Source organism: Streptopelia decaocto (genome assembly GCF_964273445.1).
Source record: "Streptopelia decaocto genome assembly, chromosome: 10".
NCBI lineage: Eukaryota > Metazoa > Chordata > Aves > Columbiformes > Columbidae > Streptopelia > Streptopelia decaocto.
Window position 1 is genome coordinate 19,894,646 of NC_138665.1, and position 15,874 is coordinate 19,910,519.

Consider the following 15,874-nt stretch of genomic DNA (forward strand, 5'->3'; position numbering starts at 1 on the left):
AATGATGGATGGGGGGTGGTGGATCCTTCAGCAGCCCCTGTGAGCTCCATCACCCCTTCAGCAGCTGCTGTCACAGGAGCTCTCTCAGCAAATCCGGGGTAGATCACAGTTCCCATCGGTGGCAGGAGGGTCCCACATGTCCCGATGGTCACCCGGCTCTGTCAACAGACTTGTGTGTCCTGGTGACAGATCAGAGCCGCGCTGATCCAGACAGCCAGCTCTGCAGCAAAGCTCCACGGCATTCTTTAAGAAAAGCCAAAAGCAATATGTTCTTGAAATAAAAACATCACAAATACGCTTTATTTACACTGCTGACACTGGAAGGAGAAGCAGATGCTTCTGGTTGGGGTGCCTGTCCAGCTGAATTTCAGGGAAACGTGGAGATCAGAGAGTGGGGGGAAAAAAGAATCCAAACGTACGGTTTGTCACATCTCCAGTTTTAGATATTATAAATCATTCATGTGCTGCTACAGCAAACAGAGATGGGCTCAGCTTTGCTGAACGCCTGTCTGTGTCCCTCCATGGATTACATTGCCAGTAAACGCCAATCCTGCGCAACAGCCGCAGCTCAGATTGACCCTTGGCACACGGACTTTTGTTGGGCAATTGTCTTTGTTGCCATAAAGGGTAAAAATAAACCATGAAGGGATATATTAAGCAGTGCTGCTGACACCTCATATGAGGTATTTATTGTTTTAATACGCATTCTATGTGAAATTTGACAGGAGCGAATACACGGTGTCCCCATCTTCAGGAATTATCCCAAAGTTCTGAGTTAAGACTTAATTCCATCTCTCCCAGCCTAATAGGTGGACAAGGCAAACAGGTAACATATGAGAAAGCTGTCTCGTTTTCTGTCTGAGATGAAATGCGTTTTCGTTGCCATGTGGATGGGGATAGGAGCACGGGTCAAGCTGAGCTGCTGGGTCTTGGGGCATCATTGCGTCGCGGCATCATTGGCGTCAACTGACGTGGGTGAAACACGGGACCCAAGGATCTGCCTTTTGGCACGTTCAGTCATTCAGACTAGTTACTCAGGCTGCCAACACTGGACATTGTAAGTGTATCTAAAAATAAATACATGAAGGAAGAGAGGATTTTTCTTATGTCGCAATGAAATCATCTGTTTCCTAGTGAAAAGGATTCTGAATGAGGGAATTGGCTGAACCTTGTACATTGTGGTTAATGTGCAGGGACTTTACACCCGTTCACCAGCTTATGTCTTTGGGGAGCATAAGGAAATTAAGATATTTGTTGTCCGAGGTGAGAAGCTGTTCCCTCCACGCAGTGTGACATCCAGAGGGGACCGGTGTCAGCGAGCAAAGCTCTGCTCTGATGGATTATGGTTCTTCCCCATCCCTGTCGCATCCTTACAGCCAAATACACTGCTCGGCTTCCCGGGTGCAGCCTCCCGGTGCCGCCTCTGGAGCCACAATCTGGTTTTCCCCTCATTATGTTGTCAGATAAATGTGCAGTGCTGGGCCGTGCAGCCGGACTCGCACACTTTTTCTTGCAAACGTCAAGCCGGGGGGTGACCCCGAGTCACGGTGACATCCAATACTCGGGTCAGCTCGTGTTAAATCAAAACCCATCTGTCAGGAGGACGCTTCATGTGGGCTGTGCCCTGCGTTCTGGTCGTGGACAGAACCAGTTGCTGTCTGCAGCCCAGCAGATGTGCTGGTCCTCAGCTTCTCTTTTTGTCCTCTGAGAGCTGGAAGTGACACGCTGACAAATACCAAAAGTCAGAATGCAAATGCAAATGGCAGGCAACAAACCCACATTTGGGCTAAAAGTTTAAAAAAAGGAGTCGTCTTAGGGGGACATGGGGAACATGGGGGGATATGGGGGAGATGGAGACATGGGAGGACATGAGGGGACAGGGGACATGGGGGACATGGGGGGGACATGGGGACATGGGGGGATATGGGGGACATGGGGGGGACAGGGGACATGGGGGGACAGGGGGACATGTGGGGGATATAGGGGGACATGGGGGGTATGGAGGAGATGGAGACATGGGGGAACATGGGGGAACCCATAGTATGGGTGGGGGTGTGGGATGGGGGTGTCCCCAGAGTCTGGGGGGCACAAGGGAGGCCCAGGGGACCCAGGTGTCCAGGGACATGGGGGGACCAGACTGTGGGGGGGTCACACGGGACTGGGGGTCCCACAGGTGACTGGGGGGGGTCCCCATGTCCCTGACCGGGGGGGGTCCCCCTTGTCCCCAATGATGGGGGGGGGGCCCATGTCCCCTATGACCATGGAGGGGTCCCCATGTCTCTGATTCCCCTGTCCCTGTATGTCTATCCATGTTACGCATTAATTTTTATGAACATCAGTGTTTATTTACCACAATATAAGCCGGACAGATTTATTCTTCAGCACTGGCTGTTTAGCAATATAATTGCTTGCCCTAACTTAAACAAAACCTTGAGGCATAGCAGGGGTTAATCATCCCCAGTGGGATTTATTTGCCACAGTTGCATTGCACGAGATAGAGCTCCCAAAACCACATCGGAATGAAGGGGCAGAGCACAGGGGTGGCAGATGGAAGGTGCCACCGTGGGACCAGGTCTGGAGCTGCTCGGGACTTGCTGCCTCCTCCCAGCGCCTGCCAGAGCAAACTGGGAGGATTTTCTTTCTGGCTGGCCTAACCCATTGCTTTCCCAGCAGAGGGCACGATCGGCAAAGGAGAGCGCTGATTTCCCTTCCCAGAAACCAGAAACGATACAGCAAAAAAGGAACAAGTGTTCAGAGCCAGAAAGGCCAGCGGCAGGACGTGTCGGGCACCACGAGCCCCCGTGCGCCGGGGCTGCCCGGAGCCTCGCGAGGGTCTGGCTGCCTCCCGACTGAGCACAAAACACCCCCAAAGCTCTTTTAAATGTCATTTGGATGCATTTCTGAGAATTAAAGAAAATTGAGCCAGCATCTGTTAGAAGGAACACACTTGTCTCACATTTTCCAGGATTTTAAAGCATCGATGTCAAAACAGCAACATTTTCCAAGACAACTCAATGTCTTCTAGCAACGTGATTTACTGCGGGGAGCAAACCCACCTTTTCGGCTCAGTCTGTTCATGTGGGTTGGGTGAGGTCTAAATTAAAGTCCTTTCTTCGGATTATCAGTGATTCAGAAAATAGCTCTCTGCAAGATGACCTAGTTGGAGAAAAAGACTTTCTTGTCTGACTGTTTCCTTCTCAGAACTGGCTCCATGGTTTATTATCAAATTTCCTTTGAAAGAGGCTTCCCAGCAAAGGCATGAGGAATGTTCGGCTCTTGCCTTGATAACGAAGTGAGGCAAACACGCTGTTTAGATTTTAATTTTAAATTCAGCTGCAGATTTTGACTGTTCTGGTCATTCTCATGACCTGAAAATTCCCCTCTTTGTGCACCCCCACATATCTCTTCCAAAATGTCTTTTATTTCAACTTTGTGCTCATATAGCACCACTCCAGTGGTGTCATTGCTGACTGACACACATTTAAAAGCATTGAAATGTAAAGTGATTTTCTTCCAAGAGGCGAAGTTTACACACATCCTAGACCAGTGCAGTGACCAGTTGGGCTGAACAGTCAAAAATCACCTGCTTGGAGAAACTCCTGTGCCCTGAGAAGGGAACAATCACGAGCACAAGGTGCTGCAACAGCAGGAAGAGGGTTGTGCTGCTGCGAGGCTCAGCGAGGATTTCGCACCCCTGCCCGCTGGGACCAAAGTGTGTTTTACCATTTATTTTCCGCTGCTTGGCAGGTGTTGAAAACGAGAACTTGCACCCAAGATAGTCCTCGAGCTGGCCACAGGGATTGCTCAGCAACGCAAAGCTCCCAGCACAACCCAGGCTGCTCGGGGGGTTGTTTCACCGCTGCTTTGCTTGTAGAATATTCTGCTGATAAACAGCAGCCTGGCTGGTTTTCCCAGTTGCTCCATTACCTTGTAGCCAAGGATTTTTTCAGGCTTTGGGGGGATTTGTCTGAGGTTACCAACACCTGAACACAGATGGGCTGCGGATGTGCGCTGGCCTGGCTGCCCCGTGTCCTCCCCACCGCCAGCTCACGCTCTAGAAGATCCTCCATGGACTTTCTGCTGTTCCCTATGGATCTCTGGGCCTCACGTGAGGGGGATGGCCAGGGGAGGGTTTAAATTGGATAGCAGGAAAAAATTCCCCAAAGGGCTGTGGGGCATTGGAACAGGCTGCCCAGGGCAGTGCTGGAGTCACCATCCCTGCAGGGTTGGACAGACGGACATGAGGTTCTCAGGGACATGGGGCAGTGCCAGGGGTGGGTTATGGTTGGACTCAATGCTCTTGAGGGTCTTTTCCAACCAAAATGATGCTATGATTCTATGATCACTTGGAAAAGCCCTTAAAAGCACCATCTCACCTGCAGAGCAGGTCTTGCTCTGTTCTTTAGAACTCCGCAAGGACAGGCTGGGCGTCCTGGGCTGGCCCAAGGGACGGCGGGGTCTGCAGGGCCCGTGAGGCCGGGGGACAGCGCGCTCTGAAGTTTTGGTGAAGAAAATAACTCCAGGCTCTTGGCAAAGACAGATGGGGCTGTGAACCTTGGCAGAGAGCGGCTTGTCCTCGCAGGCACAGCTGGGTCAATGCTCAGACGTGCTGGTTCATGACCCAGCCCGAATCGCTCGGGGAGTTGTACTTCAAGGACGTTTAAAAAACAAATATAGACCATGTCTGTTAGTAGACCTGTAGAAAAATCCCCCTTTTAATGATTTTGAAACTTCGTATGAGGAGGCAAACATCTGCTGGCAGGGGAAAGGAAACGCTTTCTATTTATCAGTTGCTTTATCATGCTGTGGGAGGTTTGTTTCCTTTAAATTGGAGAAGGTGATCAGAAGCGGGGGTGATGGGGCCAGGCTGCTGGTGGGCACGCAACAGCAAAGAAGTCATTTGCTTTCTGCTGCTTAGATTTAGGGCAGGAGATAGGAGCACAAGAGCATCTCTCTGTCATCTGGGTTTTCTCTGTGTCCCTCTTTGCCAACTAAGGAGACAAATGTGGTTTAAATGTTCACTAATAAAAATCTTGCCAACTTCAGCTGTGATAAAATAATCATCTTATCTGTAGATCTCAGCTCAGTGACTCCAATAACCGACACTTAAGTTTACACGTTGCTTATCTTTGCGTATGATGCAACTTGGGAACCTCCGTTCCTCAGAGCGTGTCAGATGGGGGAAGTTTTAAGCTCCACTCCAGACCTGAAATCAGAGACAAATCAGGCCTGTGACTTCACCACAGATGAGAAAATCCCAAATCCTGGGATTTTTCTTGCAAATCCGTCCAGGTGGAGATGCAGCAATCAAAGCAACGCGGGTGGCCACGGTGATGGGCTCTCTAGTTACCTTTGCAGAGCTTTTGTGTGTCTCTACCATATGCTTTTATTGGTGAAGACTATTTGGGGAATTCATTTGCCATTTTGGGGGGTGGGTAGCTAGAAGATGCTGAAAAGATGTCAGAGCTGCAGGATTGCTTGTTTCTGTGTGTATATTCCTCAGGTGTTGAGTAGGAAAAGTCACTCATGAGTCTGTTGGTTCTTAACACGAACAAGAGCAGCAGCAGGATAACAGATCACCCAGCTCTAAAACCTGCCAGGCTCTACAGAAAACCTGCTTTGATCAGTATTTTTTGATAGTTCTCCTCCCTGACTTCCCAGAAAATAAAACCTCTTGTGAAAAAATACCCAATGCAGTATTCTGGGGTTCACACCAGGTTTGGTGTGGCTGGAGTAAGCTGATAATCGATTCCTTTGCTTTGGATGGGGAGTGCTATAGTATTAACATCAGCTGACATCATTTTGGTTGCTGGCTTACTTAAGATTAGTAAAATTCTCATTCATACTATGGAAATTAGTGACTTGGAAAGTAAAGCAGGATGACAGCTTTCCTCCTGCTCAGAAAGGAGCAGCAAAAGCTTTGCTGATAGCTCCATGTCCCCATGTCCCCCTGGGCAAGGGACGCAAAGAAAGTGCCACCCCTGGCACCCGCTGGGTCCTGCTCAACCTGGTACCTGGATCCTGATTTCCAGATACAAGTGAGAAGCTGCTGTGTTTTGCTATAGGCTGCCCGATTTGGATGTGCTTGCTGTTTAAGCCAAGTGTTTGCCTTCATTAATTTCTTAAGAAAAGGATTGTCCTGAGGGCAGAGCCACTTGTCAGGGACAGCAGGCAAAAAAATATCGAGACCCAGGCAATGAATTCAGAGATGAAAAATCCCCTGTGCCTTGTGTAGCAAACCCAGCTCCGGTCCGCTCGTGGATGCTCAGACATCTGCATGGGCACACATTTGTCATAATTAATGCACAAGCCTTAACAAAACAAACTTTTATTAATTACAGAACTTCAAGTAGCATTTTGGCTTCCCTGAAAGCGGCACTTCAGGCTTCCAGAATAGAAACAGTCTATCACAGTGCACCAAATTATGAAGACATCCTTCTTGCAGAAGGAATCAGCTTTGTTAGGCAACATCCTAATTGAAGGGATTGCATCAAAGTGTTTTTAAGTGACTTGATTCCATTTCTGCTCTGGTTTTGCTGGGCACCCACCCCTCGGCAGTGTTTCCTTTCAGTCTTCTGAGAAAATGTGTCAAACACTCTTCACTCGCTTCTGGCTCCAAACTGTCCACAGCATCTCTGCCGTGGCCGATATTCATCATAAATAACCACACTTAGGCAGATGGCTTCTGTGAATCTCAGAGATCCTGATGTGAGATGCGTATTCCCCAGGCTGGGGTATTTGCCTCTCATTAAAACTGAGCTGACATCACCTGACATGCAAACAAACCCCTATCTCGTCTCATTTAGTGCGGCTGCGATGCAGACAAGGGGACAAGGATCTCCTGCCTGGGCAGCGCCGGCTCTCGCTGCCCCTTTTCTCAGCGTTGCCTTTTTTTGGTCAAGTTCATCTTGGTGAAGGAGGAAAAAAAACAAACAAACACTTCTGAGACCAACTATAAGCAGCGTGATTGCGAAACTTAGAAACTGTCTGGCGAGCAGAGAGCAGGAAACTCTTCTGTGCTTGCTGTTTGTCTTGGTTTTGTGAAGTCGGATCTTCTGTTGAAAACTTCTCTGCTTCCGGTCACCTTGGGCCACCCGGGGAAGTGGTCACAGCTCCAGTTTTCAGCTCTAATAGTCTAAATGCCAAGTAGCTGCTACCAGCAGGGCACGTCAGGGCTTCACTGGCACCAGTTTGAGTGTGAGGATCCACTGCAGGCTGAAGGTGGAAAGGTTAGAGCTGAAATTCATCATATTTGGGTTTTTTGCCCCGTGTCCTTCTCAGGCAGGCAGAGGTCTATTGCTGTGCTCAAGCTGGCAAGGTGCACTGAAGGTCTGGAAGCATGATGGAGGGAGGCTGTATGTGGCATTTTGGCTATTAATACTTGGACTTTGGCTTATTTCACTTTTCTTTCCACCGTTTACAATGTGTGGATTGCAGGACATATCACAGAAGTTCAGTCTAGTGTTTAATTGAAGCTGGAGGCCATCCCCCGTGCAAGAGTAACTGGAAGTACTTACAACCACTTGTGTGTTGGGGAGCATCTGAGGTATCTGGAGGACTTTCTGTTTTGCTGATAGCCTCCCCGTGAAGCTGTTTATTACTCTGTTGTAGCAGCATCTCGAGAACAGCTCCAGGTGTGCAGCAAGATGAGGCAGCTCAGTCCCGCTCTGTCCTGGGGACTCTCATGGTGGGGCTGGTGGCACCTGAGGGACAAGCCCAGCTGGGCTGGGTCAGCTTGGTGCTCTCCTTGTCCATCCAGCCTACCTGCTGAGCCCCGTGCATCACCTGGGTTAGAGACATCTTAAGGCATAGGTCACATCTTTATTATACAACCATACAGCTCTTGGCCCAACGGATCCCTGAGTAAGCCTCTAAGCACCTTTTTATATAATAAATGTTTGGGTTGCTTTAGTTTTTACAACCATCCATGAAATGTCAATTGTTTCACCCGTACAGTGAATAAACTCTGGATGAAGAACAATCAAAACGAGCCCATGGTGCTCAAAGTCTCTTCACACGAGCACCCACAGCCCAACTTCATTGTGTTTCAGTGCCAAGGGGCTCCTCAACCCCAAGCTCCTCACAATAACCAAGACTAAATACATCAGAAAGCAGGAAGGTTTAAACTCCACGGCGTGCCGAAATGTGAGCTTTGGTCTTGGTTATCAAACGGTTTTCAAACCAGTACTTTGAAATCGTGTTGAAGTGTCTTCTGTCTCGTGTCACAGCGATGCTTCCTCTGGGAATGGGCGCTATTTTGTTTTTACTCTAGATCTGTTCGACATGCTAAAGAATATTTTGTAGTAGAAGTATACGTTGACAATCCTTAAAATAATGCCCAGGAAATAACTGAGGGACCTGAGAAAGGTGGCAGCCGTGCTGGAAAAGTAAAACAACAACACGCAAGGGCTGCGGGTGGGAGCAGAAGTGCCGGTGGCCTTCAGGAGATCATCCGCTTGGAACAGGGCACACTCCATGGTCACCAGCACCCAGATGATCCTGGAGGTCAGTTTGGCATTTCTCACGGTCCGCAGCTGCCGGGACTCTGTGGGCAGGAAGGTGATCAGATAAGCCTCGAAGGCAACGCAGCTGAGCAGCAAGCAGCTGATGTGGGTGTTTGCGGTGAGCAGGTTCTGCAGCAGCGCCGACGTGAACGTCGTCGAGCAGACACCAATGCCAAAGGTCCATACGACCATCTCGGAGACAACGCCAACAAAAACCAGGAGGTCTGCCTTGGCGAGGCTGGAAATGAGAACCGCGGTGGACTTGGACGAAACCTTGGCAGACTGCAGGATGATCAACGTGTACAAACTGCCCAGCAGACCTAGCAAAGTGCTGATAGTATTTGTAGAAGACAGGACGAGGTATTGGATATATTTAAGCACCAGGTATCTTCTGAGATCTTTCATGTGGTCTCTCTTCATAGAAATGCCAGTTAGGGAAGAATACCTAGGATACATATGAAAAAGAGCAACTAAATGTAAAATTAGTGGGGTAGATTCCAGGCAAATTGTTATCTACCTGCATTTGTACAGACTCATGCTGGCATCCTGCACACTCCAGCGTTATTGTGCCATTGCTTGGTTATCCAGTTTCAGAGGTGCTCACTACATGAAGTCCTCAGACTGCATCAGTTATTAAATAAATCATATATAAACCCAGGAAATGGCATTTTATTATAGTTCACACAGAAGTCATTGCAGGAAACAGGAATAGCTCTGGACTAATACTGGAAAAACCGAGGTCATATTAGGACTGCTTTCATTATGCAATTTTTTTTCTGTTTGCCTTTGTGGGTCAATTCAAGAATGAAGAATTTATTCTCTAGTGTTGCAGCAAGAAAAAGATTTCTATCTGTGCCATGTAGAAGAGCAAATGAGATATTTATTACTCATTCTGGTACACAAAGAAGTCATGAACTAGAGGGAACGCTGTCCAAGAAAAGTCCCAGTTGAATCAGTAGCTGAGAATTACCCTGTAAATACCCATTTGATTTCCTTTTCCTGTCATTAGCTCAGCTCTTCGTACACATTCATATGGTGGCTATAGCTTCTGAATAAAACTGAATGCCTGAGCACAGTGAGGGAAATGGCAATAAAATACAGATGCTGGCACTAAGTGACAGATGCTGGGCTGCTGGGGCTCAGCGGTGCCCACAGCTGCCGCCTGCAGAAGCCCGAGGGGGTTTTAAGTTTGCCGAGAAGGGATGTGGTCTCTGGTTCGATAAGTAGGTGGTGAGAGCATCCCCATGAGCTTTGGGCTCTATGCAGACGAGTGGAGCTTCCCAGGGCCGCACCGGCTGCCCCACGGCTGGGAACTGGTCCAGTGGGTGCCCAGCCCCAGCTATGGCACCATTTAGAATGTTTCTCTAATGTTCTGATTTTGTAACCACATTTCTTTGGGAGTGAACAAAAAGCCAAGACCCATCTCAGGCATTATTGCTCAAATGTATTGGTTAAGTTTCTTTTCAGGGAGTGGAACAGGCTGCCCAGGGCAGTGCTGGAGTCACCATCCCTGGAGGGCTGGACAGATGGACATGAGGTTCTCAGGACATGGGGCAGGGACAGGGGTGGGTTATGGCTGGACTCGATGATCCTGAGGGTCTCTTCCACCCAAAATGATTCTGTGACTAAGTTTCTTTTTCTTAAGTGTCATTGACAAAACCTAAACCCAACTTGCTCTCCCACTGGTGGGGTATCTCTTGGCAACCACTAGCATTGTACTCCCTAATCTTTGGAGACCTATAATTAGACACAACTCTAATTTGCCACTGAGGCAGCTATACTATTATATTTCCAGTTTGTTTATTAGTTGAATCTCCTGATGTATCCAGTTTATGAACCAATTGTGAGATCTGACCTGGAATCTGAGGGAAAGTTTATAGACCTGCGGGAAGGTGGACAAATGAGCCTTGGGATGGAGCCTTTGGAGAAGGACCTCATTTGTGGGTGCTGGTCCTTCTGGGTGCCTGGAGTCCTTTCATGTTCACCCACGGCTGTTTGCCTGTGATGTCCTGCAGCGATGGTGTGTTTTAGGGTTGAGTTCTCTCTTTTCAGGTCTGACACAAGCCTCAGGTCACCTAGTGTGTGAGCAAAAGGAAAAGCTGCATCCCTCCATCCCTCGACTGTTATCTAAGGCTGCCCAACAGAATCAGCCATCAAGGATGGCAAACTGCTGGGTTTGGGCAACTCAAAACAATGCAATTGATGAAAACACTCAGTTCCCATAGGCTGCCAGCAGGAGTCCTTTGTCTGACCATTATCACTTAGAAAAGGTTTGAACAGTTCCTTTGCCTTAAATTCAGCAGAAAGAGGTACCTGGATGATCCACTTCTGCCTGGGGGTCCTTCACATCCCAGTGGGTGACTTCAAGTGAAGGATTTTGCATCAGTGAGTTTAAGTTTGCTTAGCAACTTCTCACAGTTATTTTTCTATCAACATGCTGAAAAGATGTAATAAATCAGGGCTGCATCCCAAAGCTTTACTCATTTCCTGCACATGCAAAGTACCCATCACCTTCAACTATGGCTTTGCATGACAAAGAATTGGCTGGAGATGACTAACAGCTCAGGATCTGACCTTGTATTTATATTTACACACTCATATCTCAAGGAGGAATGACGTTTGTGAAGTGCCCAAATATTTTAAGATAGTGGCATAATTTGTGTAAGATTGCATTGAAAGGGTGTGTGAACGATCCCTGGGGGGGATAAGGTTGTTAAGACCACTAAAAGGCTAATTCAATAAAATCATTAATTTGCTATGATCTCAAAAGCAAGACAGACATGTACAAAAATAGACTGAGGATGATATGGTGAAGATTAGTATAAAAGAATAACGTAAACAATTAAGAATGATACTGGAAAGGCCAAGACACAAGATGCGGTGCAGTGGAGAAGTGATGTAGGGGTAAGGAGGAAAGGCTCTGTAAATCTATGGTCAAAGGAAGAGTGAGGAACGAGTCTGCTCCCTGCAAAGTTTGCGGTACCAACCAACCGTCGGTGCCAAACCTGAAAGGCACACGTAGGGCTGGCACAGCAAGAGCCACCAACAGGAGACCTCCAGTGAGGTTCCTCACTAGAATAAAGGAAGAACTAGATGGATGTTGCTAGATAAAATCTGTGGGTTAAAATTCCTGAGCTTCAAGAAGTTTATCCAAGAGCACTTTGAAACTGTCTGAAGCAGATTCAGAGATATTCGCGGTTATCACCCAGAGTCTTAAAAGACACATGGCAAAAGTTCCAGAAAACTTGAACTAGCAATGGCGGGGCCTGTCTTTAAAAGCGATCTATCTTTAAATTGGGTCGGTGGTGAAGGGATCAGAGATTTAGCTAAATATAACAATGCCATTTCTTTCATATTTGGGCACTGATGTCCTTATGTAAATTCTCAGTATTCCTGATGCGAACGCCTTGGGGCTTGTACTTCCGAGTGTTTCCAGTACAGCTGCCCAACAGGTCTGGGCGGCTGCTGTAGGCCTGGCCTGGTTTTTCCTTTGATGAGACGATAGGAAATGATAATTCTGAGTGATTCCTACAAAAGATATCAAGCCAATTTTTCGGAGAGTGGGATTCCCATTGCTTGTCGAGACTCGTTCTGTACCAGGTTGACTCACCCAAGATTCACATACACCTTTTCTCTTTTTGAAAGTGTCTGAGCCAACTTGTTAGTGGAATTGTTTATGGAAGAGGTAGGCAAAATGTAGCCCAGTACTTCAGGTGAACTGTGATACAGTTCATCTTACCCTAGTTTTCCACAGTGATTAACTAGAAAAATGATTCTGCGTTTTCTGTTTTGAGAAAATCTTTGTGAAACCAGTGCTCCAGGTGGCTTTGCTTCACTGCTGGGCATACAGGAGGTGGTGAAGAGGAGGGTTCATCTCTGAGCATTGATGTCTGATCATTGGTTTGACCATTTGTTTTGACACAGAGCATCAATTAAATTAAGATCTATAGGAGCAAAACCATCGGAATCCACAGTGTGAAAGCTCATACCACTCACTGGCTGGAAGTAGAGGAGAACCAAGCTGTGATATACAGCTGAATTCTGATTTATCTTGTTACTCCAGCAAGCTACTCCTTCTTTGGAAAGGCGCATTAAGAATGTTGTATCATTTTCTTGGATTGCAACTTGTTTCTGTGTACATTTTCTTTAATTATATTTTTGAGGAGATCAATTTCATGCCTTGAAAAAGACCTTTGCTCATTTTCCAACTGATTACGGTTGTGAATTGTCGAACGCTGGGCAGTACGTGTAACCTGGCCCAGGCTGCTGTGTGTTGAAGAGCAACACACCTGGCCGCAGGACTTCAGAGAAATGGGAGGCTGCGATTCCCCGAGGAGGGGTAGTAAACAAATCCAAGCTGGTTAGAGCAGCTGGACGCTGAGCAAAACACGCAGTTCAGTAACTTAGGGGTTTTACATCTCGTCTGGAGAATGTGGAAATAAAACTTTGTTGGAAAACAAACCAAATTGAACAGAAGTTTTCCATGTGAACTAAAGCAGATTCCTCCAGTGAACCTGTCTCATCCAGGTGTTCCATCCATCCTTTTTTGTTCACTTAGAAAGTTTGAGAGGAAGACAGCGACCGATGCCTGGATTCACAGCAGAACTTCATTGTGTCCTCATGGAACATTTTAATTCCGAGCTTCTGGGCATTGGGTCCTATATTACACCCCAGGATTTGGCAATGAGGCCATGGACTCTTCTAATGATGAGCATCAGAAAAAGGTGCTGAGCAGCCAGTATAGCCGGAGGAGGCGCCCAGAAGCAGCCAGTCCAGACGCTAAGGAGCTCGGCGTGTTTTTCACATCTTCCCTTCTTGGAAGCTTTGGCATTTCACATAATGCTGCTGGTGTTTTACATCACACTGCCATGTTCTTTGGGCAGGAACTGGAGTTTCTGGCTGGAAGGTGCCTTCCCATGTTCTGGTGGGTTGTGTCAGGGTGTTGTGCCTTCCGAGCCACAGCTGCCCCCGGAGATGGGATCATCACCGACGGGATCACCTCCTGCCTCCCTCCACCCCTTTCACACTATGATTTACTGGCTAAAACTCCCCTCCAGAATGTGGCAGAACCAGGTTTGATTTCCTCCTTCGCCACAGGGCGTTTAGATGTTTATCTCTCGTGGGTGTCCCAACCAGCTGGCTACAGGTTGTGCTGAGGCGGGGACACTTTTCGTATCACCTAAAGAATCTGGGGCACAGTGTAGGAGAACAGCTGACAGCCTGGGCAAGGGGCAGGGATCAGGAAAAGGCTCGCGGGTCACAACACAGGTAGTTGTGGGTGTTTGCTGGGGAAAAACGGTTTCGATAGGTGCTCCAAATGCTGTTTGGAGACATCTGCTCTAGTAACTTCAACAGAACTGGGAGATGTTCCCAGGTACTGGAGCTCAGTTCTTGAGACAGCCCCAGTGGCTCCCAGCACAATTTGGGTGCCTGCCCACGCACGCCCTCCTGAACACTGGTGGGCATGGGCTGCAATTTAGCAGGAGGCAGATGCTGCAAGGATGGGTTGAGGGTATGTCCTCTCTGCTCCATGCCTGAGATCAGTCTGGGGCACAGCCCTAGTCAGGCATCCCCTTCACAGACGTAAGATTGAAGAGTCTTTGGGTAAAGAACAGAGGAATGAGAGTGCAAAGTCGGGTCTGAAGCCACAGGCTCCTCCTTTGGAGAAGGGGGCTGCCAGCACGGCCCTGCGGAGCTCCCACCACCAGCACCATCCTCCAGCACCAATCCAGCAGCCCTGTCCCCCGGTAAGTCCCACCAGCCCATGCAGGACCCCGGGAGTGGGAATAGCTGCGCACCCTTCCCCTGCCCCGGGCAGGGACCAGCAATGGGGCTCTTTCCAGAACAGCCACTCCCATCCAGCCAGGATGGGGGAAGAAGCCAATTAGTCTATTTATTTACAGTTTTCAAAGCAGCCTCTTGCGGTGTCTATTGTGGGTCACCCGCGGGAGGAATCCTGCGCAGGGACAGTGGCACTTGGACAGGTTTTGTTTAGTCCTTATTCAGCCGAAACCTCGGCTCGAGCTCCTGGGAGGTTCCCTGAACTAACACTTTGCGTTTTCAATGGTATTATTTTTGTTGTCCACAGAAATTGCTCTCCTGAGACACTTTACAACTTCCAGCTAATACCAATTTCTCATTTATTATTGGTATGGTATGTTATTGGTATGCTGTTCTAATTTGAGAGTTACACAGAAATACCTCCTATTCTTAAACAAATGCTTCCTTTCAAAATTCCTCCTGGAATTGTGTCAAAGAATACACAGAAGAGAGCAAACTTGAAACGCACGTTAACACTGAATATCCTGACTGTAATGAAGTGGTATTAGCTTTTGTTTAGTTTAAAAGAACAACTACTTACATTTGCTGGAAAAGGCAGCCAGGAATATTTTTCTGCATCACTGTGTTCTGTGTATGGTCTGCAGCGGAGCTAAAATGTGCCGTTTCTCTTGGATTGCTTCCTGGTTTTTATATAGCATCACGTATTCAGTACCACGTCAGAGCACGGCGCTACGCTAACAGAATTTGTTTTGCTAGGCAACATCCCCGAGCTGGTTTCACAAGAATGACTCGCCTGAATCATGGCAGCTATTAATTTTCAGCTGTCTGGAAAAACTGATGCCCTGCATGGAAGAGGAGTCCCAGACACTTCCTCAAGGACGTGCTTGGCGACGGAGCAGATTACAGGGTCTGATCCTGACCCCGTCTGGGCGCTGCGTGAGCTAACACAGATTATCCATGAATACAAAAAGTTATTTAGTTCCAAGGAAAGAAAAGATGACCCCTGGCATGAAAAGCAGCGCTAATTCCAGCCAGATTGGGCTATCCCCGATGAGTGTTTGTGTTGGTGTTGCCTGGGATACCCGGCTTTGATGCTGATTGCATTTACACTAGCATTCTTCTCCAGGTATGATGTCGGTTAAGCCGAGTTCATCCGCGTTTCAGGGCAGGGGAGTCTCTTTGTGAGGTCTTGGTGCAGTGGGAGAGCAGAGGAGCATCCCGCAGACATGGTGAGAATAGCAAACCGGTGTGTTCACAGCCACGCGGACACGTCCCGCAGCTCCGGCCTTATCGGGGGCACCCATCTCACAACCGGAGTCAGCACATAAAGGCTGTGAATTCCAGACGGTGACGCTGCAGCGGTTTCTGACCACCGGGGAGGGTTTGCTGCTAGAAAAGATAAAGCAGCTGGAACCCAGGGGCTGCAGGACAAGCTGGGACCCCGCGGGGATTGCGGGGTGCGCTGGCGACGGGACGTCTGCCCAAGCCAGAGAAAGCCCCAAAAGAAAGAGATTTGACTGGTTGGCGATTGATATAATTTATGCTTTGATTTGTGTGTATAAATATTTATTTTTGTATTTGATTTTCAT

The 15,874-nt window shown here is 48.1% G+C and overlaps 2 protein-coding genes across 5 annotated transcripts in view; one reads left to right on the forward strand and one right to left on the reverse strand.

Moving 5' to 3' along the window:
- Positions 1-15,874, forward strand: part of CYSLTR1 (cysteinyl leukotriene receptor 1) — a 116,319-nt gene that overhangs the window by 79,656 nt on the left and 20,789 nt on the right. The gene's annotated exons all lie outside the window — the stretch shown is intronic.
- Positions 6,313-15,037, reverse strand: LOC309444292 (uncharacterized protein). Of its 2 annotated transcripts, XR_014184982.1 has the most exons (3): positions 14,866-15,037; positions 10,494-10,579; positions 6,313-8,949 (listed from the first exon to the last, which is right to left on the reverse strand). XR_014184982.1 is itself a non-coding variant. In XM_082061979.1 (2 exons), the coding sequence occupies exons 1-2, from the start codon at positions 14,901-14,903 to the stop codon at positions 8,253-8,255; spliced, it is 735 nt and encodes a 244-aa protein (XP_081918105.1). In that variant the 5' UTR covers positions 14,904-15,037; the 3' UTR covers positions 6,313-8,252. The 2 variants fall into 2 exon arrangements, 1 of the variants encoding a protein (XP_081918105.1); XM_082061979.1 differs by lacking the exon at positions 10,494-10,579.